We start from the raw sequence: 22,365 nt of genomic DNA on the forward strand, positions 1-22,365 counted from the left end.
CGGCGAAGCTGCTGGTGCTGGCAAAAGTACACATTTAATAGGGCCAGAAGTTATCCCCATAACGACGTTAAAATTTACCTGTCTACCAGCACTTACCATATTTGTTCATAACGGGTAACGAGAATTCCGAGTATTCCTACCCACCCTGCTCCCATTGACTATAAATATTTTTCTGTGTTTGTGTTTATATTTCAAGATTAAACTCATGAAGGTTCATATTTTTTAATTAGGTAATATCAGTCTGTGGATCAATGTCAGGCAGGTGAACTTTGACGTATGTATGTACTTTATTTTAATTATCATTACAATTACCTATATTTATTATTTTGAATCAATTACGAATAAATATTAATGTAGACAATCCAATTCACCGAACTTTATTTAGTTATTTTCTTTACAATTTTTTTTTCAATGTACTTATTAGGTTCGTCGACACGTGCACTTCAATTCAATAATTAGACCATGGATTATTCTGATATTTGTAGCAAAAAAGATCAGTGTAATAAGTTTGGTGAGTATTATATTGCAAAACCACATAATAAGTCCAAACTGTTTATTATTTCACAAATAATACATTGTTTAGGTACCGGATGTACCTAGTTACCATTACGACCAAACCTTGGGTTTTTTGTATTTACACGAATACATTACTCAACCAAACGGGAACTCTGAAGAAGCACTAAGTACATGACTATCAAACTGAATAGTTAGGACAGACAACTCAGTTGAATGGCCTGTGCGCGTACCTTATTAGGATTTTCCAAGTTTTCAGCCTCTTGGAGTTTTGGCAAGGCTTTATTCAATGAAAAGGCTAATTCACTTGCCGTGCAATTAAATTTCAAGTAGTCTCAAGCGAGCGAATTTGCCTTTTGAATAAAGCCGTGTACGTACATCCTTATATAATTTTTCAGGCAATAACATTAACAGGGGTCCTGTGAATTCTCGCGTAGGAGTCGCGGGGGAAGCGGGCAAGTACACTCCTCGAGAAGGTAAGTGCACTATCTTATTATTCTGCAAACTTCGGAAATAAATTCTTTACTGCATATTCTTCTGATTTTATTTGCTAATATAACATGTTCTAGATTTGTTAGGCCGTCTTCGGACGGGCGTTATAATTACCTACTACGTTGCGTTGGTAATTTTCTGTCCTTTTTTGTCCTCATACATATAAAGCTCAAAATAGTTGAGCCAATTTTTTCAATTATAATTTTGAGCTTTATATGCATAGTTTATATGTATGAGGACAAAAGCTAAAATTCTATCGCGTCGTAATATTTACTTTCGTCCAAACACGGCCTTACACAACGGATACTGATTGTATGGTGCTATTTTATAAATGAATGTGTTAAGTTCATCGTCGTTTTTCAGGAGAAAACTTACACTAAAACAATGTAAAATTACCATAGCAAAATATTTATTTTTCTTTATGTATACAATTTTTTTTTCACAATTTACCAAGGCAACTCCTTGCCATCATACTGAAAGAATTTACCTGTGTCTTGTTCACCAAGTTTCTCTATGGTGGTGAAAATCCCTTCAATGCTGGTGGGTATGTCAAGGGGCGCGTTGTTGCCACCCATATCCGTCTTTACCCACCCCGGGTGCATGGACGCCACGACGATGTTGTCCTTCTTCAGGTCAATGCTCATTGATTTAGTTGCCGCATTTAATGCCGCCTAAAAATGTAAAAACTTAATTAAGCTCGTATAATTGACCGCGTGAAAAATACTGGCACAAGATAACTTATAGCACACCTGATAGGTATATACATATAACCATTGTGACAGGATTGCTAGCTCATCGCCTTTGAGAAGAATCTTCTATTTTATAGCCGGTTTCCCCTTCCCGACCCGTCGTCCAACTGGTTGTACGGGTTGTACCACGGGAACGTATCCTTGTTGAGTTACCTTAGAACACCTGTAGGGGTAGAACCCGCCCTGGTCGTTCTGCGCGATGGAGCCGAGCACGGAGCTCATGTTGACGACTAGCGCCCGCTGCACGCCAGCCGGCTTGTCGCTATTGGTCTCCGCCGCTTGTTTCAGCAGAGGCAGCAAGGCCTGGAATACAATGTTGTTGTTCTATGAGCATTACGCATGCGGCTTCAAATTTTAGCAACTATAGAAAAGCGGTTTAGTTAGACTATCTATTTTGTGTGTGTGTTGTTTGTGTGTTGCAGCGAGCGGAGCCCTTTGGCCAAAGCTACCTCTTTTTTACCTTACGTCTTATGTCGTACTTATGTCTTTATCTTGTTTTATCATTTCATGGAGATGCTAACTATAAATCGACAGATATTTCAGTGAAATCCACAGGGACATCTAGAAACGATTGCAATTTGTAATAAGCCACAAAAGCCCTGCTATGGATTTTCCTAGAGTGATAGGTATGCAAAGATGCTGAAATCAATCAATCAGCAGAAGGTGCGTGGCGTCGCATAGTATGAGTATACTGTTTTTACCTCACTATATACCATATACTATCAATTTCTGACGAAATAAATAAATAATTGATTGATTAAGAAAACAAAAAAAAAACATCATCCCACCTTTGTGAGCATGATGGGCGCAACGGTGTTAACAGTGAAGTTCTCCAAGATCTGCTCGGCTTTCACCATGTTCAGCTTGGTGAACTTGGTGGCCACTCCGGCGTTGTTCATGAGCAGGTTCAGCCCCCCAGCCCCCACCAGTTTGCTGATTGTCGAAGAGACATCGCCGAAACTGTTTACATTTGTTACGTCTGCAAATAAAAACATAAGAAACCTTAGTTCTTATCTCTTTTGTAAATAAAAAAATATCTATAAATTATTATTTTAGTTGGTAGTAGGTATTTATTAACTTAGTTACATAAAAATTAGACATTAATTGCGTATATAAATAATCATCAAAAAGAAAAGTATCTACTGCCGGCTCCACACTATGAGCGAATAGTTCGCCAAACATTGGCGGATTCGGCTTGCCAAGCATTGCTGATTTTTCTTTTCGATATTCGCAACTAAGTCGGCAACTGTGTCCGAGTTCAACGATAGTGTGGAGCCGGCATACCATACCACGTAGCATACCTAATTGTATGATGTGGAGATGCTTGTTTTGCTGAGCTAACTGGTTTAGTTCCTGAAAAAAAAATCCATTTCGAATCAATTTAAGTAGGATTTTGGCAACTAAGGACCAACAGGAATAATTACTAAGTAAGTACTAGGCATAAAAATAACTGAATCAATGTCGCACTACCTGCCTATAATATAATAATACCTACATGCTTCTATCAGTCGAATTACAAAGAAGTATAATGTGTACATAACGTTAGGTTTTTATTGTTACGATTGACGTATTTTTTTTAATCCCAAACAACAACAAATGTAATAAGTCTCACAGTGGTACCCACGCACCCGCTCAATCCTCACTAGTAACGTGACCTTTTCATTTTGACTCGTTAAACAATTCTAGAAAGAAACAAAAATGGAAACTAGATTCTACTTCTTATATTTTTCATTGAAACAAATTTAGACGGACACTTATGTAAAATAGAGAAGATGCATATGGCCCTGGTACTACGGCGCCTATAGCTTTCCCACCTTAATATAAATTGGAACTTATGACCTGAAATAAATATCGCGTTAGGTAAAATTGTAATTAAATTACTTGAATGATATTGCATTACTATACAATATTATTCAAGTAATTTGGTTGTCTAGAAGAAATTGCTTACAGCGATAAGGCCGCCTTTTGCACAATGTATCCAAATCAAGATGTCATGCTATGATAATATATTTTGTACCTACTTATGTATAAAGAATTATCCGAACTACTTATTTAGGTACATACAATTTCGTGCAGGACGCAATTTTTACATTGCGCAATATTTAGCAATTCAATAAGCATTTTTTTTAGAGTGTAAAAATACAATGATTTGTTTGTGTATCTAGTCTCATACTAAAAAGAAAAGACTATATTGGTTCTTATTTAACATATTTAAACTTAACACTTTCTATTTACAAGTCGGTTAAAAGATGACGTCAGCTGTGCCGTCTGTCAAACAAATTGGTCACGTCAGCTGCGTCAGGTCAGGCATCAGCAGCTATCTCATTCGCACTCACTGTCAATGTTCATACAAAAACGAATAATTTTGTGCGGATGCCAGAGTAGTTGCTCACTACGCGAGTCTTTCTTGTGGTGTTTGGTGTATTGTTTCTGCTACATATTTTAAAAACAGAAGTGGTGTATTGTTCTAGTTGTGATATAAAAGAGATAACAGAAATATGGCTCCTATAGGTAAAGTTATATAGTTGTGATTACGCACCTCTGACCCTTTTCGGCAAGTAGCGAAGATATTTTCAGCCTTGTTTTGTTTCACAAGATAGTTCACCATCCCCAAGCCAAGGCCTCGGTTGGCACCAGTGATTAGCACAGATTTCATTTTAAAATTTCTAGATACCGTACATAGGGTCTTTGTGAAAGAAAAACTTGACGTGTGGTAGAATTATCTCTAACCTCCCTCCTCATTTATTGCCTCTTTTTGATTACTTTTATTTTCGCGTTCTGTCATTTCATTTACGTCAAAATGACAATACTGAGTAACATTACAAGGATCAATAAAATAATAAATCCGCTAAGGCGGCAAGAAAATCTTTTAGTGGTCGTAAGAAGAACTCTCGGGGGCAGTAAGTCGTGTCTAACTAAACTGTCTAATAATTGTGTTCTGGCCTTGGCGTCCGTGATTACATCTTACTAACCTCACTTCTCGTTTTGATCACACAACCTACCTACTATCTACATGAAAAAATAGAAGCTTGTGCTAATTTGCAATTCTATATTTTTCCCACGGTAACTTTCAAGCCACTTTAATGTTTAGAAAGTAGTTAGAAAGAATTTAAGATATACTTTAATACAAAAGTTTATTATGACATAAGTCTGTCATCATATCAACCATTATTTCTTAGAGACAGGCTCACAGAATTTTGCACAGTTGCAGTGCATGTTGATTGATATAAAATGTATGATTTTCATGAATGTGATGGTGCTCAGGCAGTTTGGTGTGTTGTAGCCGTAAGAGAAAGTCTGTTGCACCACATGAATGCATAGAAACAGGTACTGTGGACCGATCTACTGTATCACGGGATAGTGTGTTCTACTTCATTTGTCCATATGGGTTGCATTGCTTGATTGCACAAACTATTGTATTTAGTATCACAGAATTGTAGAAAGAAATTGTAAAAGTGACACTTTTAAAAAGCAATTTAGTGGATTCATATGAATAAGATAATGGTTCTCTTACTACTACAGTTACTTTAGCACATTTGACTCAAATCACGCTCTGCACTGCCATTACCATGAGCAAAGGTTTTGGTATCTGTTATCAATTTAGGTTATGTTTTGGTATCTGTGGTTTGTGGGATGTAATTAGATGAAAAGGGCAGAATGCACATTATTTGGAACCAATGTAATTTTTGTAATACCAAATTTGTTTGACATCTGGATTGGACCAACATTTTAGATGGAACATTTGATTATGACCTGGCCGTTATTGGAGGCGGGTCTGGAGGCCTCGCATGTGCAAAGGAGGCTGTGAACCAGGGTGCAAAAGTAGCTGTATTAGATTTCGTGACGCCATCACCACAGGGCACAAAATGGGGTCTTGGAGGGACTTGTGTGAACGTGGGATGCATACCAAAAAAATTGATGCACCAGGCAGCAATACTCGGAGAGAGTATTCATGTGAGTAGCAGTCAAATTTTTATTTATTTTAAGATCCATTTATTTATTTGATCCAAACCTGTGACATAAATTCAATATGAAGGAAGGAAAAGAGTCAATATCTGTGGTATTGTAACCTATTTTACTATTTCTGGTTGACTAATTCAACTTGAAGCGAATAAAAATTGATTACTCATGGAAGTCTATTGGTAACTATATAAAGTGGTTTATTGAGATATTTACAAAGTGACATATCTTTCCTTAAGCCGTAACTTCATACATATTGAATAAATATTTCCTTTTTTTATAGAAATTGGTAAGTGACACTCCTGATCCTCTCCAGAAATCCCTTCCCTCTTGGCTTCAGTGGCCCCACGGATTATTCTTGGTCTGCTTCATTTTTTTTTTTCAATTTGTTGTGTTGTTTGTTTTTATTCTGATTTTTGTAGGCCTAACTTTGGTAAATTCATCCAGTACTTAATTTGAAACCACCAATTTTTAATTTTAAATCATGTACTGTTTATTGTAGTTCTTCAGTAGATAGTTTTATATATTATACTAAGCTTTGAAATATTATTTTTAAGCACAGACAGTCAACTTCACGATTGTCATTGAAATTTTAACTATCTACCCATTCTACTCATCACACAACTTCTTCTTTAGATGTAACTCATTCATGATTCTAAAGTCTACAATTCTTGAGATGCTGCCTAATGCAGTAAAGCTTATTTTACGCCGCATTAGTTTTAATTCAATCGAATTTAACCAGAACTCAGACATCACGATTGACAAAGATTAACCTAAACTTGGAACAATAGTAGCTATGTATGTATGGAATTTTTTTACTCAGAAGATGTCGTTTTCTCTGTGATTAGGTAAAATAAAATTTTATTACTCAGAAAAAACTCTAATAATCTTTTATGAGACTAACTCCAAATACTTTTATTAAGCTTTATAGGACATATATAGCTTATTAAGCTTAATGAGCTGCTAGTGTGTTATAAATAAAATAAATAAATGCATAGATAAAAGCAAGCGACAGTATCAATAGACTATTATTTTCAGCCTACTTTAGATTTTCTAGTTTCATTGCACATAGGAAAAAATAAGATAAATGATAATTGTCCTCTCATTAAAATTAGCGATTTTAATATAAAAATTCTCAATATTTTGATAATGTTATCTCGCGGGTTATTTTAGCGCGTGTGCGAAAATCGCCAGTCATGGTGTGACTCCAAGTCGTGGATATCGTGTAGCAAGTGCTCGGAGGCCGATGATGTCATCGTGACGTCACTGATCGATCTCATAATTACCGTGATACCAGCAATATCCGTACCTTACTATGTACCTATTTCCTATATGTTATAAAGATTGTATGAGTAAATTGTAACTACTGGTACTCTTAAATTGCATCATAGTCAGTACTGATTATGATGCAATTTAAGAGTACGTACCTAGTTGTCAATGTAGATTTACCAAATGTGTCGAAATCTTTTCATACACTTCCACAATAAGTATTAAGTCTTATATTATGTATTTACTACGCTTTATGCTTTCATGAGATAGCAAATGTAATAATTTCGAATATTTTCATAATTAATTTTGTAGTTAGTAGTTGATATAGATTTAAATATATTATATTAGGACAAATCACACAGATTGAGCTAACCCCAAAGTAAGTTCGAGACTTGTGTTATGGATACTAACTCAACGATACTATATTTTATAACAAATACATATATAGATAAACATCCAAGACCCGGGCCAATCAGAAAAAGATCATTTTCCATCATGACCCGACCGGGGATCGAACCCGGGACCTCTCGGTTCAGTGGCTAGAACCTTACCACTGCGCCACCGAGGTCGTCAGATTTGTTGAGATATTTGATTTTTTATTAATTGATATCTGTATATCACTCAATCATCTTTCACTAGTGAAAAAAGTCTTGCATGAGGCAAAGTTTTAAGTCATGTTTTTGTGAACAGATGTACAATATCTTTTCCCTATAAGATACCGGTAAGTAATAAGATTACATTTCGTAAAGCAATGTAAAGAAACCTATCACCTTATATAGGGCGAAGAAAAAAGTCATTATATACGCTGTGCTAAGTTAATTATACTATGTTACTCAATTGTTTTGTATCTACCGCTATTGTTCAGCATGTGGCATTGTGGACGAACGCATAAACTTGAAAATATATGCCTAGAGTTCTTGTCAGCAAAGTGCAGCGGCAATATTTGGAACTATCAAAAACAGATTGGCTTCTTAGCTATTGTCAGCGACTGTAGCGCCGCCAAGTCGTCTTTCTATAGTTGCAGACAATGTGTGTGTATTCACACGTTTAATATTCACAGTCATGGCCGCTTTTCATATGAGTTATTATCGTGTCGTATGTAGTTGGAGTGCTAGCAGATAAAATATTGAATAACTATTGCCCGCAGCTAGGTAACCTATGTTTGACCTCGGGTCATTATATATTTCAAATTTCATCAAAATTGGCCCAACGGTTTACCCGTGAAAGCTAACTTTACTTTAGCATTTACAATAGTATGGCTGTGGATGTTCTGCTCTGGATGTTAAGACGTGTTGAAAATTATGTTGTTAATATTGGCAAAGAAACCTAGATAAATTAGGACTTGGAGCAACTTTTGAATTAAAACTGTAAATGAATATTATAACTAATAATTCTCTCTCTCTCTCTCTCATCGTTTTCCCGGTTGTTTCCTTAGAGCCGGAGCCCAGGGATTTCCCTATGTTTTTGTCTCACTCACGCCATCTAATTTACTTTAAATAATTATTGTACGCGGGTAACACCATGAGCTGCATTTAGTAAGGAAATAATTCTAATTAAAAAAATTCTATAGGTACCATACCATTTCTAATACAAGTTATACCTTCAATTAGTCATTCCATAAATTCCATTTTATTGTTGTATCATCAAGGATAATCCGATTAGTGAATTACATCACAACCCAATTACTTATATTCATTCGGAAATGTATGAAGCGGCGGCTTATTACCTAGTTACCTGTAATAACAATTTTATTTATTAGATTTTTAGTGGATTTACTTATTAATAAATAAATATATTAGGACAAATCACACAGATTGAGCTAGCCCTAAAGTAAGTTCGAGACTTGTATTATGGGATACTAACTCAACGATACTATATTTTATAATAAATACATATAAGACCCGGGCCAATCAGAAAAAGATTATTTTCCATCATGACCCGACCAGGGATCGAACCCGGGACCTCTCGGTTCAGTGGCAAGAACCTTACCACTGCGCCACCAAGGTCGTCAAAATTTGACTATTTCCACCATGACGCGTTGCTTATAGATAATACTTCTATCTTAATATTGTACGTGCCTCGACTCAATATTTGTATAGTCAAAAGATCGCGACCATGAGCAAGTCTAAGGCGACTTCCCTCTATACCCTTTCTCGGGGAACATCACATTATGTTTTTGTATTAATCTTCGAATAATATCATACACAAGTATATCTTTCACACCAGTCGGCCTATTTGAACCGTGTATCAATTTCAGGAAGCGGTATCCTACGGTTGGCAAGTGCCTTCAATAGACCAGGTGAAAATAAATTGGGAGGCGCTCACGCAGGCCGTGCAAAACCACATCAAGTCTGTCAACTGGGTCACCAGGGTCGACCTTAGGGACAAGAAGATTGAGTATATCAACGGATTAGGAGAGTTTAAAGACCCACATACGTTGATCGCGACGTTGAAGAATGGCTCGAAGAAGGAGATCACGGCTAAGAACTTTGTGATCGCGGTGGGGGGGAGGCCGCACTATCCGGAGATACCCGGGGCTCTGGAGTACTGCATCACCAGTGATGATATTTTCAGCTTGAGCCACCCTCCAGGGAAGACCCTCGTTATAGGTGCAGGATGTATCCTTTGAAATATACATTTATAAAAAAATAGGGACGATTATTGCGCTGTAAATACGCTAGAAAGCATCACTGGCGTTTGGATTTAAAATCTTATTTTAGATCAGTTTTTATGTATTACAATTTGGCATCGGGTTACATCGTTACAGTTATCATTATTGGCACTAAATGAGTAAGCCAAGAAACTTCCTTGTTATGGAAAACAAACAAGCACATTAGTTAGAGAAATACATAGACTAAGACCATCCAACGTTAGGTATATAGCTCTTAACGCCACTGTGGCTTAATAAAATATATATATATATATATATATATATATATATATATATATATATATATATATATATATATATATATATGTATCATGTATATATATATCTATATATATAGATATGTATATATATATGTATCATGTATATATATATATCTATATATATATCTATATATATATATATAGATATGTATATATATATGTATCATGTATATATATATATCTATATATATATAGATATGTATATATATATATATATATATATATATATATATATATATATATATATATATATATATATATATATATATATATATATATATACATACATACATATCTATGTACAACAATTATGTATATCATCAGGAACTTGCAATAATTTTCTCATTGATATACCTATGGTGGCTTGTTTTCCCATAAAAATTGGTTTTATGAAACTAGCAATAAGTTCAATGAGATTGAAGGTATTATCTGTTCAGTAATGAATGTGATAGATATATATATATATATATTTTAAAGTAAAATTTCCACCATGACGCGTTGCTTATAGATAATTTCATTAACACATTTTCCTTCCTTGACTCGAATTCCATCAATTTAATAACATAGTTTTGCTTACTTGATTGTTTCAACATTTGTTTTATCTAACAGATCCATGTTAACCAATAACGCGTCCTTACGATTATCATACATGAGTTGATCAGTATATCGTAAATCTATGAGTTCTTCAGATAACATTACAGTGCTGATATTACATACGTGACACATGCTACTATTAGATTAACTTATCATTTCGCTTGTCTATGTAAATATATATTAGTTTATAACAACCGAATGCAAAAATGTGTTAACCATAATTTAGCTAATGTTTGCTGTCCGTATGACATTTTACCACCATTAGCTTCCAGTGAAGAATGAATGAATGAATGATTTGATGAAGGAAAATATCATGAGGAAACTTATTGCACATCGGTGGCTATGTACTTCCTTGCAGTGGCAATTAGTATTAATAATCAGTAGTCGACGACGAACTCGGTGGCGCAGTGGGAAAGTTCTTGCCACTGAACCGAGAGGTCCCGGGTTCGATCCCCGGTCGGGTCATGATGGAAAATGATCTTTTTATGATCGACCCGGGTCTTGGATGTTTATCTATATATGTATTTGTTATAAAATATAGTATCGTTGAGTTAGTATCCCATAACACAAGTCTCGAACTTACTTTGGGGCTAGCTCAATCTGTGTGATTCGTCCTAATATATTTATTTATTTATTTAGTCAGACAATCGTAAGTCATGTCAGATGCCTTTTGGTGATTTGACTAATAACACACTCGATAAAAAAGAATGACTTGTAAAATGTTAATTTGCTCAGTAAAAATACTGAGACTAACATTTTAACAGCATGTTGTCTATTTACAAGTATTGATAAAAATCACTACTGTACTGTATACTCTATGAAAATGTGCAATAGTAATATGCACACATAAATAAATAAAATAGTAACTTGTTTTGTACTTTGGGGCTAACTCAATATGTGTGAAAACACCCAGTTATATTATATTAATATTAAAAACAAAAATATCAAAGCACCTTGAAAAAATGACCTTGACTGCACAACAGACATTGGTCTAGAATGCGCTGGTTTCCTGAACTCGCTCGGGTTCCCGGCGACGGTGCTGATCAGGTCGGTGCCGCTGCGGGGCTTCGACCAGCAGATGGCGCGGCTGGTCACGGCCGAGATGGAGGAGAAGGGGGTCAGGATGGAGCACAAGTGCATCCCGCTGTCCGTTGAGAAGCTGGAATCTGGACAGCTCAAGGCGCGCTGGCTGAACACTGAGACTCAGGAGCAGTAAGTTATCTTCTTTTTCTTAATTTTTTTTATTTAGGTTACAAAAATGGAAACGAACACAATAGTAGACCATTTCACAAACATTAAACAACTAAATAAATTGGCACAAATTTGTATTTTTAGGTAACCAAAACAAAAGAAAATTAATATTACACTATACACCTTACTATCATAAAGAGGTAAGCGTTTGTATGTCCGAAACTACTGAATCGATTTCAAAAATTCTTTCACCATTATAAAGGTACATTATCCAGGATTGCTATAGGCCACGGGAGCGATACCCCGGGCCACATCTAGTATGGTATATAAATTAATACCTGCTTACTTTGATTTTTTTAAATAAGCTATTGCTTTTGATTACGTCTCCAGATATAATATAGATAGAATAATTGTTCTTATTATACTACACCATTATTCAGAACATGCGTAATATATTAGCAACCTTATTGCATTGGAAGAAAGTGTGATATGTTCCGTGTGCCACCAGATGCGAAGACGTGTTCGACACGGTGCTGATCGCCACCGGGCGGTACGCGCTCACCAAACAGATCAACTTGCCCGCGGCCGGCGTCAACGTGAGTATATCTCTCATCGCATATTCCCTCTCAATTAAGGGCTGTGACGCCACAAAGCCAAAAGCGTAAAAAATAAAATTTAAAATTTTGAAGTTTCGTATATTAAATAATTATCAGGGGAGACATGATACCAAAATTTGACGTCAACTCTCCCTTCCTTCTGTCCCTTCGTCGTTTCGTTCATCATCGGGTGGATATGGAATGGTCCTATAGGGTGGGAATGACACGCTTTTAAAGGCAAAGCCGTTAGATAAGACCTTCACGTCAAATGAACTATGCTATTATACTATACTTGCTGTTGCGGTCACTTCAAACCTTGACCATGAATCATTTATATTCAAATTTCATCAAAATCGACCTAGCAGCTTATACTATACTTGCTGTTGTATTTTTTTTTTCATATTTAGTGCACCTTTCTATAATATCTCACTTTCTTTCTCAATGGAAGAATACCTCACCTGACAATGAATCTCTAATAAACTTGACAGAGCGTGTCCCCTAGCGGCAAGATAATATAAAAATACTTCACAGATCTATATATCAGCGAATCTGTAAACTTTCTAAATAACAGGACAAATCACACAGATTGAGCTAGCCCCATAGTAAGTTAGAGACTTGTGTTATGGGATACTAACTCAACTATACTGTACAAACTTGACAGAGCGTGTCTCCCAACGGCAAGATAATAGCGGAGACGGAACAGACCAACGTGGCTCACATCTACGCGGTGGGCGACGTGCTGGAGGCGCGGCCGGAGCTGACGCCGGTCGCCATCCACGCCGGCCGCCTCCTCGCGCGCCGCTTGTTCGCCGGCGGCGCACAGCACATGGACTACGACAACGTGGCCACCACTGTGTTCACGCCTTTGGAGTACGGCTGCGTGGGCATCAGCGAGGAGACCGCCATTCAGAGGTTAGTTCTCTGTATGTGTTAGTTTTCTTAGAATCTTGTGAAGAATTAGCGTATGTAATAGCCGCTGGCGTTGAATTATATTGTAAAGTAAAATCGACAGTAGTATCGATAGTAATTTATGATCGGGGCAAACGAGTTCACGAGTAAAAAGATATAAACGTCAATCAACAACTCGAAATTGTCCAAATAAATGACTAAGTTTTGACGAGTCATTTTGCGAAGGTGACATTCTGCGTCGCTATCGTCGTTCCGCTGTCAATAACTGCTGCACAGTATCATTACGAGTGTTATCTTATCTGTGCGGTCACAATACGCATTTTATAGATGGGCCTCGTAATTAATTGTTTAGGAATTTGGTAATGGGATTATATTTTATCTGAATCGTGTATATACGACCGTTTTTTAAGGTCCCTATCTCATAAGGTGTAAACGTGAATAAATTGTTGTTGAATAAAATTATTTAAAAAAAAATGTTTGGGTAACAACTAAATTTTACATTAGCACATAAATAAATAAATATATAAGGACAAATCACACAGATTGAGCTAGCCCCAAAGTGAGTTCTAGACTTGTGTTATGGAATACTAACTCAACGATACTATATTTTATAACAAATACATATATAGATAAACATCCAAGACCCGGGTCAATCAGAAAAAGATCATTTTCCATCATGACCCGACCGGGGATCGAACCCTGGACCTCTTGGTTCAGAGGCAAGCACCACTTCGCCACCGAGGTCGTCAAAACATGTTGCGCGAGTGTCCTTGAATACAATAAGCTCACACGACAAGCGTCAAAAATGACATTATTATAAAAAAAACTTGTCTTGTGTCCCACTGCTGGGCATTATCCCCTTTACAGACACAAAACAGACTTAAAAAATAAAACTTGTAATTCCAGACATGGTGCAGACAACATCGAAGTATATCACGCGTACTACAAGCCCACGGAGTTCTTCATCCCGCAGCGCAACATCCGCAACTGCTACCTGAAGGCGGTGGCGCTCCGCGAGGCGCCGCAGCGGATCCTCGGGCTCCACTTCGTGGGGCCCGTCGCCGGGGAGGTCATACAGGGCTTCGCTGCCGCCATCAAGTGAGTTCAAGATTTATGTATTATTATTTTTTACTAACTTTTGCTCGCGGCATTGCCTGCGTGAATTTCTCTGCGAAAGCGGAGCAGCCAGTATTTTCATAAAAACTTTCATCCCCCATTGTAGTGATTTTTGAAAAAAGTAGTCTGTTTGAACAGGGGGTCAAATTACAGGCATACTTAATTTCATCAAAATCGGTCTAGCGGTTTAGCCTGAAAGCGGAATAGACTAGATCTCAGCATTTGCATTAGCAATTGTGTTATGTAGCCTCCACAAATCGCGAACTAGACAGATGCCGACGCGAATGCATGAATAATATACAGCATAGTATCTGCCAAAGTTTAGCGAACTGTTCGCGGATAGTGTGGAGCCGACGTTATAACTATGAAATGATGGTGTAATTCCAGATGCGGCATCACGATGGAGCAGCTGGTGAACACGGTGGGCATCCACCCGACGGTGGCGGAGGAGTTCACGCGCCTCAACATCACCAAGCGCTCCGGCCGCGACCCCAACCCCGCCTCCTGCTGCAGCTAGGGCTCCGCTACTGGGTTTATCGAGGTGTAGTCCGTTTCAAGTGTGGACGGAAAAACGGACAATGACCCCGATTTTTTTAATGTACCACTGAGCGAGCAAAGCGGCAAAAACTTGAAACTGTTCATGCCATTTTTGAAGAACCCCATTTTCTGTAGAGTATCGACAATCTTTCGTTAATGTGACCTGGTGACATTAAGCTCGCCGCTCGTGAGTTGTATATTAGAACGATAAAGTTTAAGAAATATATAATGAAATTTGCTTAATGTGGTGGCAGTATTTTTGCATGTAAGCGACACAAATTGTAGGTCATTGTCCATTTTTCCGCGTGACTCAGGATCGGAGTATATTCTGTTATGTTGAACGTAGAGTAACAATAATTTGAGATGTGAGCTAATCATTATAAAGTAGTCCTCGAAACAGATAATGACGTTTTCATCTATTTAATAAAGTAGGCAAAAATTATGACCTGATGACGTCAAAGTGATTAAATTTTACCTGTGAAAGTGATATTATTTTTCTTAAAAGTTAAATAGAAATATGTTCATAGTTTGCATTTTGCAGGCATTTTTTCCTTTTTATTTTAAAGTATTCTGTACATTAACATACAAACATGCGTTTTATTTTTATCATTATTCGAACTTTGATCATCAGAAACTATATTCCTATTTTTTGTTTAATTTCGACTCAAGTCATCAATTCAACACCATAAAATGTTAATGTTACTCAAGTATACTATTTGTATTATTATTTTATATCGTCGTTTTATTGTCTGTTTTATGTTCGTTGCACGGAACGCGTACACCTGATATTTATTTATAAAAAAAATTAAATATAGTAACAATTTCTGGGCACAAATAAAATACCTTTTAGATGTTTTAACTATTTAATGAAGGTTTCCAAATAGCACAATTTGTTGGATCGCCTCGATAATTTTCTTTAAATGTTTTCAATATGTTCAGAAATTTCAATTAGATTTTCACATAAAATATTTTCATGTTTGGTGACTCGTTTAAGTAGTGCATGATTATTCAAATGTATTTTATTGTTGTTTCGGAAATTATATACGATCAAATTGTATTTGTTGTTAACACTTGTACGTCGTGTGAAGCCCGCAGTGTCGTCACAACCCAGCGGAGCAGCGCCAGGTGTACATTCCGGATGCTCTGAGCAAAAGGACAGTTTTATTGGTCACCTTGTTTTTATGTGATTTTCAACTTAATAAAGTGATATATTTTTAACGACGTTTCTTTTTCATTTAGTAATAATTCTAACAAGCACTGCGTTACTAGATTAAAATATCATTACATTTGTACAAATATTTTATTTACATTTTTAATACAATATACTTATATCAAAGCAAGTACGTAATAATGTTGGCAGTGAGCGGCATTGTTATGGATGAACTCAATACTTAAAACTATTACATGAAAAATTTTAATTTTCTATTATGATAAATTAATCTGAAAACGCGTAGGGCTGCAGTTCGGTTTACAACACGCTAGGAGTGTTTCTCATGTCAGTCTGTAGAAACAAGATATTCCGTGGCTAGGGCTCTTCGTTGACGACGTACTTGTCCATGTCGGATGAGGCGGCACACGGGAACCAAACCTTTAAGGAATAAAACTTCAATATTGTAAAATATCAATATAACTCAAATTTAAAATGCCTGCTGCGTTAGGCGTGTAATGAGATGGGAAAAGACGTACGTAACAATTGTGATAATGTGAATAGAAAGAGAAAGACTAAGAAGAGATTGAAGGAGAGTTAGGAACGATATGGAAATCTTAGAAGTGAATGATAAGATGCGACAGTTGTGGAAGGAATATACATTATTTCGCCAAGGTCATTTAAAATCGGACTTGGTATCGAACAAGAAGAATATTTGTATTGAACATAACATACCTGAGCCGTGGGCAGCGGGTAGTACTCGTGAGCCGACACCAGCAAGTTGTCAAATCGCCAGAAGCGAGGGCCGCGGAAGAAATAGGTGTCTGCAAATGATACATTCTTTAAATCGTCTACTCATCATCATATCGAGTGAGCTAATACTGCTGGCAGATTTTATTCAACTCGCCTCAAGGCATCTGACATGACTTACGAGTACCTACCTTAGTATCGCCATCTAGTGGCTGGTAACACTAGCAAACTAAATTGTCCACCACAGTGCAGGTGTCCTTGCGATGTTTTCCATGCGGTGGTCTACGAAAACTACTATACGTGAGTCAGATTGGTATACAAACTCATGTGGCGCGAGTAGGATTCGAAACTTAAAGAGGCAGATCGAGAAGTAAGAACTAGGCAGTATGAATGTCCAACCCACCTCCCTTCCAGACCATGGCGGCGTCGACGGGAGCTGGCAACTGTCGCCACGCGGACATGTCCTTCGGATAGCCTTTATCCATTTTACCAGTGTCTTCGTCGAACCTGCGAAAAGGTTACTTATATTTAATTTCCGTTACACCTATATCTAAAGTGAGTACTATTTTTGTTGATATACTTTTTAGGTATAATTCGAGTAAGGTGGCCAGTAAACTGTAAGGTTGCACAATTCACCAATTTCTCGGAAGATTTCTCGTTGGGTCGTCGTTCAATTCTCCGATTTCTTGAAGGTTTCCCGTTGTTTTGTACCACAAATCACCGAATTCTCAAAAGTTTCTCACAAGAAACAACCAGAATTCTGACGGAATGGGTTACTGTCGCCGAGAATATGATAAGCGCCAACGACCCGACAACTCACCATGCGAAGTGGAAGAAAAAGCGGAAAACGCATAACACATAAGGGAGGAGCCGGGAAAACGCTCAGATAACAGAAAGAGAAGTTGTTAAGGGCACATACCGCCAAAACCGCTCGTACTGTATGAGGTAGGTCTTGTTGTTGTAGTTGGAGACGAAGACAGTGGTGAGCTCGTCCTCGCGTCCAAGGCGGTAGTCGGCGAGGCGCCCGCGCCTCACGAACCGGAACCCGCGGTCGAACTCCCAGTAACGTCTTCCTGGATATGTGAAGAAGGTCACTTTATTGTTTAAAACTATTGTATTGAAATTTCGGTAACAGTGAAAATTGCATAAAAACCACAACACGCCGAGAGCGAATTTGTTTTATAATATGTAGTGCAAAAACAGCACTTTGTGTTTATCTTTACCTAAAACATATTATATTCGGCTTAAGTTTGTCACAAATAGTTTAAATCCCGATGACATATATTTTTCGTGAGAGTTTCTCACTTGGGAATATAGCGCTATTCACATCCGTGAATGTTTCTCATCTGAAAATACATATGCGCTGATGTTTATATCCTATGCGAGTTCGATTCTGTATACATCTGAATGTTTCTCACCTGAGAATATGGCGATATTGCCGTTCCGTTTCTCGTAGATGGTCCGTATAGAGCTGACGTGCGCCGGCAGCCCGCGGAATATCTCGTGGAATCTCCGCGGGTAGCCCTTCTCGATCTCCCTCCGGTCGTGCAGGACCCACACCCACTGGAAACAAAGGTTCACGTTAATAGTGACCAGTTCGCTAATTCGTTCTCAATGTAAATTATGTCTACAGAGGACACTTAATTTGTTGACGATTTAAAACTCTTAAAAATTAGGGTTTAATTTGTATAATAACCGTAGTAAATAGCATAACCTATAATTATAATTTACTAGATCTTGCCCGGGGATGCATCTATTTTTTTCTAAAGAGAGTGATATTTGCGGCTTATGTCTGTAGTCTCAAATACAGAAAAAATCCTGTAACCAAAATCTGTCGCAGAAAAACGCATCCCCACCTCTTCTTCGAAGACCCAGATCTTGCCCTGTATGACCTGTATGGTCTGGTAGTTGGTGAAGCACAGGTCCGGGATCTCGTTCTCCTCATCATCGTCATCATCATCGTCCCGGTCAGCTCGGTCCGCGAGCGTGAACTTCGGCACGAGTGAGGAGTGCGCTGCGGGACCCTCTGTTATTTCCTCTGCCATCGGTTCCACATCTTTCACTGAAATCAAACTGTATTTTCTACAAGCGTAGCTCAGGCGACGCTCGTCTATTTTGTTATAATATTGTCACGCCGCGGTGATACTGTTTCCGTCACCGTTGTTATGCACAATAGCGCCATCTACCATATGAAGCGCCATTGACTATCAGACTTCGTATTTTCGGTATAAAAAGTACCCTATGTGTCAATCCAAGGTAACAGCTACACACTCTCAAACTTTCGCCTTTATAATATAATTGGGATTGCCGTCTGAAGAAAAGGTTGCGGTGAAGTTTATTGCCCTGCTTCTTCTTCACCCGTGCTGAACACCTATGTTGATGATACAAATTGAAATAAAGAATCAAGATTCCCTATAAATATTATCCGAAGCACAGTCAAACATAAACTAAATACTCACTATACAACTCGCGCATGCCCATAATATCGTCTTCGTGTAGCTTCTCAACAGGCGTCTTATAATAGGGGTACATGACCGAGTCTCGTACGTCAGAGTGGCACATGCCCAGCGCGTGGCCGATCTCGTGGACAGCGACGGCGAACAAGTCGGTGATGTCATTGTCGGCGAGCTGCTGCTTGTCGGGGTCGTCGCCCCAGAGCTCGTCGTCGTCGAAGTGGAGGCTACCGAACGGCGGGGGGAACGCGTGGGCCACCACTTGGCCCAGCCCGTCAAAAGGAAACCTTTGGAAGAGAAAAGTTGTTTGATGGATTTTTGTTTGTTGTATTTTATAACATTTGTAGGGACAAAAGGTAACTTTTGAGACACAAAAGATAGCCTTGTTCGGACAAAAGGTAGCCTTTGTAGGACAAAATATAGCCTTGTCGGTACAAAAGTCAGTCTTTGTGGGACAAAAGATAGCCTTGTCAGGACAAAAGGCATCCTTTGTGGGACAAAAAATAGCCTTGTCGGGTCAAAAGGTAGCCTTTGTCTTTCTATATCTAGTTTTAATCCAATGCTCGTTTTGATAAGAAAGAAGAAGAAACGAACACACTTTCTTGTAATGTGTTGCACATAGCAACTCACCCGTCCCCGTGCTCCTCTCTCCCGAAGGAGACCTTGATGTCGGCCTTGTTGCTCTGCTGCACCTGGGTGAAGGTGAGGCCCCCGTGCGGCGCCCAGATGGCCAGACTCGCGGCCACCTGCCTCTCCACCCTGGGCTTGTCCAGCGTTGATGCGCCGTTCAATACGCTGGATTCAAATTCAAAGAAATGCCGGTTGACTGTGTAAGACCACTTGACTACTTGAGATAAGTTTCGCCGCTGTACATGTGTTATGTATCTTGTGTGTTGTTTTAACATAATGTAAATATATCCTGTTAAGACCAGTACCAAGATTTCTATTTAAATCTCATTCACATAACTTATGTGATGAAAGGGTAATAGGCCATCTCTGTCACACGCATGTGAAAGGCAAAGTATAAAAATACTTACCTCCAAGTGATGTTCTTCTTGGGCCACCCCTCGTAGATGACGTATCTCCGCTTTCTTGACGATTTGTTAATGATGTCTTTTACCCCGCAACGCTTCCTCTTGAACAGCTGAAACGGAAGACAGAAGTAATTAAGAATGAGTTACATAACTTCCACATTAAAATACTTCCAGCTAAGAAATAAACTAGGAATAGTTGCTGAAATAATGTAGGAGTCTAAATAGACCACGAGAAGCTTTAGTCAAAACGGAGGAGTAACGTCGACGTGGACATCGTTAGGAACTTGCATTATAACACTGTTTTATTATCATCATTTCAGCGTCTTTCCGCACAATGCTGAGCATAAGCCTCCTCTTTTTTTACACCATCTTTCCATGTCCTGAGTTTGTCTCATCCACTTGGTTTGGTTGTATATCACTGCTGGTCGCCGTTCATTCCTTTCTCCTGTGTGCGTAGGGCAATTGTGCTATTTACATGTCATAATCGAGTGTGTTACAATGCATATTTAATATTTAATCTTTAGTGCAAATGTAGGTTTTGTATTCTAGTCGTATGTTTGTTATAAATATCTGTTGCTTCTTAATATTGTATTTTCTTTGTTTACGTTTCTAATTTATAAACTTTCTGAGTGTGTATGTTTTGGGCTAAAACCCAGTTCTTAATTATAATGGTTTGTTTTGTGTAATGTAATGGCTGTAACTAGTTTTGCACACCTTGTCTATTCGAAGTGAGACGTAGCGAACACATCACATTGCTCTATGGTAACGCAACGACAACCACAATACAATGTAATTGGTCCTAAAATGTTTTGCCGCTATGAAAGTGATGTTTGCAATGGCCTCACCTGCCTGGTCTGCGGGTCCAGGATGCCGGTCTGGGGCAGGCCAGCGAAGGCCTGCATCTTGCGCAGCGCTCCGGAGATGGACTGCTCCGTGTACGTCGCGTCGCCGTCGTCCACCTGGTCGTCCATGTAGCCGTACCGCTTGAGGAATGCTACCTGGATATTTAACATTACATGTAGGTCTTTTTTCACCCGAAAGGGTGTGGTTGCTAACACCTGATTTTATTCAAGTCACCTAAAGGCATCTGATATGACTTTTTACGACTAATTCCCGCGTCTAGTGGTATACTTGCAATGTAGTCGTTTGCCAAACTGTCATGGTTGAAAATAGTTGACCCACAACATTTAAATAATTTGCTATAAATAAATAGTAACATCACTCTAATTAGGTTCTTTATATCTTACTAAGTAGGTATACACAAATGTAATATAATTTAGAAACCTCACGACGATATTATACCTAAATAAACGCAACGCACGATTAAATAGAGAGCAACTTAACATTAAACTAACCTCTTCCCGCGTAGGCTGGTTATGCTCCAAATAAATAGTCCTGCCCTCAACATCTACATAACCCACAACCACAAACACTAACACCAAATAAGACCACATGGTGCGCCCGCGCAAACAGAGAATGAACTCAGAAATCAAGATATCATTCTAAAAGAGTACTCGTATGACCTTTGACTTTCGATAATAAACATAGTGCACTATATATAATGTGTGGTTGATGCCCTTATATGTAAAGTTTATTTACTGAGTCATGAAGTTCCGTCATAATTCCTGGAAAAGAGGGAGCGATCTTATTTGTTCTTTGTCTCTCATGGCACGCTGTTTTTGCTGTTGCGCTGGATGGATTTCAGCTGTGCTTAAGCCGGATAAAAAATAATCTGATTCGACTCTGATCTTATGACCACCCGGCTACCTACATCGAGATCTATACATTCTTCATTAATATGTTATCCGTTTTTAAGTCCGGCAATCCTTGCATAAAGTCCATGAAACAGAGATGTCCTATTGCAATTTCTGTACCACGATACGCAGGGAAGAAGGCAGAAGCATGGAAAACGCAACACCGGCCCGTTCCCCTACATCTAGTCCGTCGCCCAATGAATGCACCGAAATAATGAGCCGTGGAGCCTTTCCGTGACGTCTCTGTGCAAAACTTTATACACTTGGTCCATCGCTATATTTGATCCATGCAATGGTAAAGTCCTTCGTTGATGTATGAGGCAAGCGCCATAATGTCGCACGCACAACCCTTTTTTTACAAACCTTATTA

At 38.2% G+C, this 22,365-nt stretch overlaps 4 protein-coding genes across 7 annotated transcripts in view; 1 reads left to right on the forward strand and 3 right to left on the reverse strand.

Moving 5' to 3' along the window:
• The window catches only part of LOC128683661 (probable cytosolic Fe-S cluster assembly factor GL21135), a 132,364-nt gene that overhangs the window by 70,694 nt on the left and 39,305 nt on the right, over window positions 1-22,365 (reverse strand). The gene's annotated exons all lie outside the window — the stretch shown is intronic.
• Window positions 359-16,078, forward strand: Trxr1 (Thioredoxin reductase 1). 4 transcript variants are annotated; one of them, XM_053769508.1, is made up of 9 exons: window positions 359-511; window positions 912-989; window positions 5,488-5,708; window positions 9,241-9,601; window positions 11,492-11,720; window positions 12,208-12,295; window positions 12,957-13,207; window positions 14,111-14,302; window positions 14,708-16,078. In XM_053769508.1, the coding sequence occupies exons 1-9, from the start codon at window positions 463-465 to the stop codon at window positions 14,835-14,837; spliced, it is 1,599 nt and encodes a 532-aa protein (XP_053625483.1). In that variant the 5' UTR covers window positions 359-462; the 3' UTR covers window positions 14,838-16,078. The 4 variants fall into 4 exon arrangements, with proteins under 4 accessions (XP_053625483.1, XP_053625485.1, XP_053625486.1 ...); XM_053769510.2 differs by lacking the exons at window positions 359-511; window positions 912-989 and adding exons at window positions 4,083-4,265; window positions 5,019-5,081; XM_053769511.2 differs by lacking the exons at window positions 359-511; window positions 912-989 and adding an exon at window positions 4,084-4,265.
• Window positions 1,398-4,427, reverse strand: sni (sniffer). Its single transcript, XM_053769526.1, has 5 exons — window positions 4,294-4,427; window positions 3,056-3,107; window positions 2,543-2,733; window positions 1,908-2,057; window positions 1,398-1,676 (listed from the first exon to the last, which is right to left on the reverse strand). Exons 1-5 carry the CDS (start codon window positions 4,408-4,410, stop codon window positions 1,452-1,454), a joined length of 735 nt encoding a protein of 244 aa, XP_053625501.1. The 5' UTR covers window positions 4,411-4,427; the 3' UTR covers window positions 1,398-1,451.
• Window positions 15,846-22,349, reverse strand: LOC128683660 (matrix metalloproteinase-25-like). Its single transcript, XM_053769512.1, has 11 exons — window positions 21,597-22,349; window positions 21,087-21,239; window positions 20,245-20,351; window positions 19,838-20,002; window positions 19,214-19,494; window positions 18,611-18,816; window positions 18,173-18,317; window positions 17,674-17,827; window positions 17,158-17,261; window positions 16,740-16,828; window positions 15,846-16,445 (listed from the first exon to the last, which is right to left on the reverse strand). Exons 1-11 carry the CDS (start codon window positions 21,693-21,695, stop codon window positions 16,383-16,385), a joined length of 1,566 nt encoding a protein of 521 aa, XP_053625487.1. The 5' UTR covers window positions 21,696-22,349; the 3' UTR covers window positions 15,846-16,382.

This window comes from Plodia interpunctella, chromosome 3 (genome assembly GCF_027563975.2).
Source record: "Plodia interpunctella isolate USDA-ARS_2022_Savannah chromosome 3, ilPloInte3.2, whole genome shotgun sequence".
NCBI lineage: Eukaryota > Metazoa > Arthropoda > Insecta > Lepidoptera > Pyralidae > Plodia > Plodia interpunctella.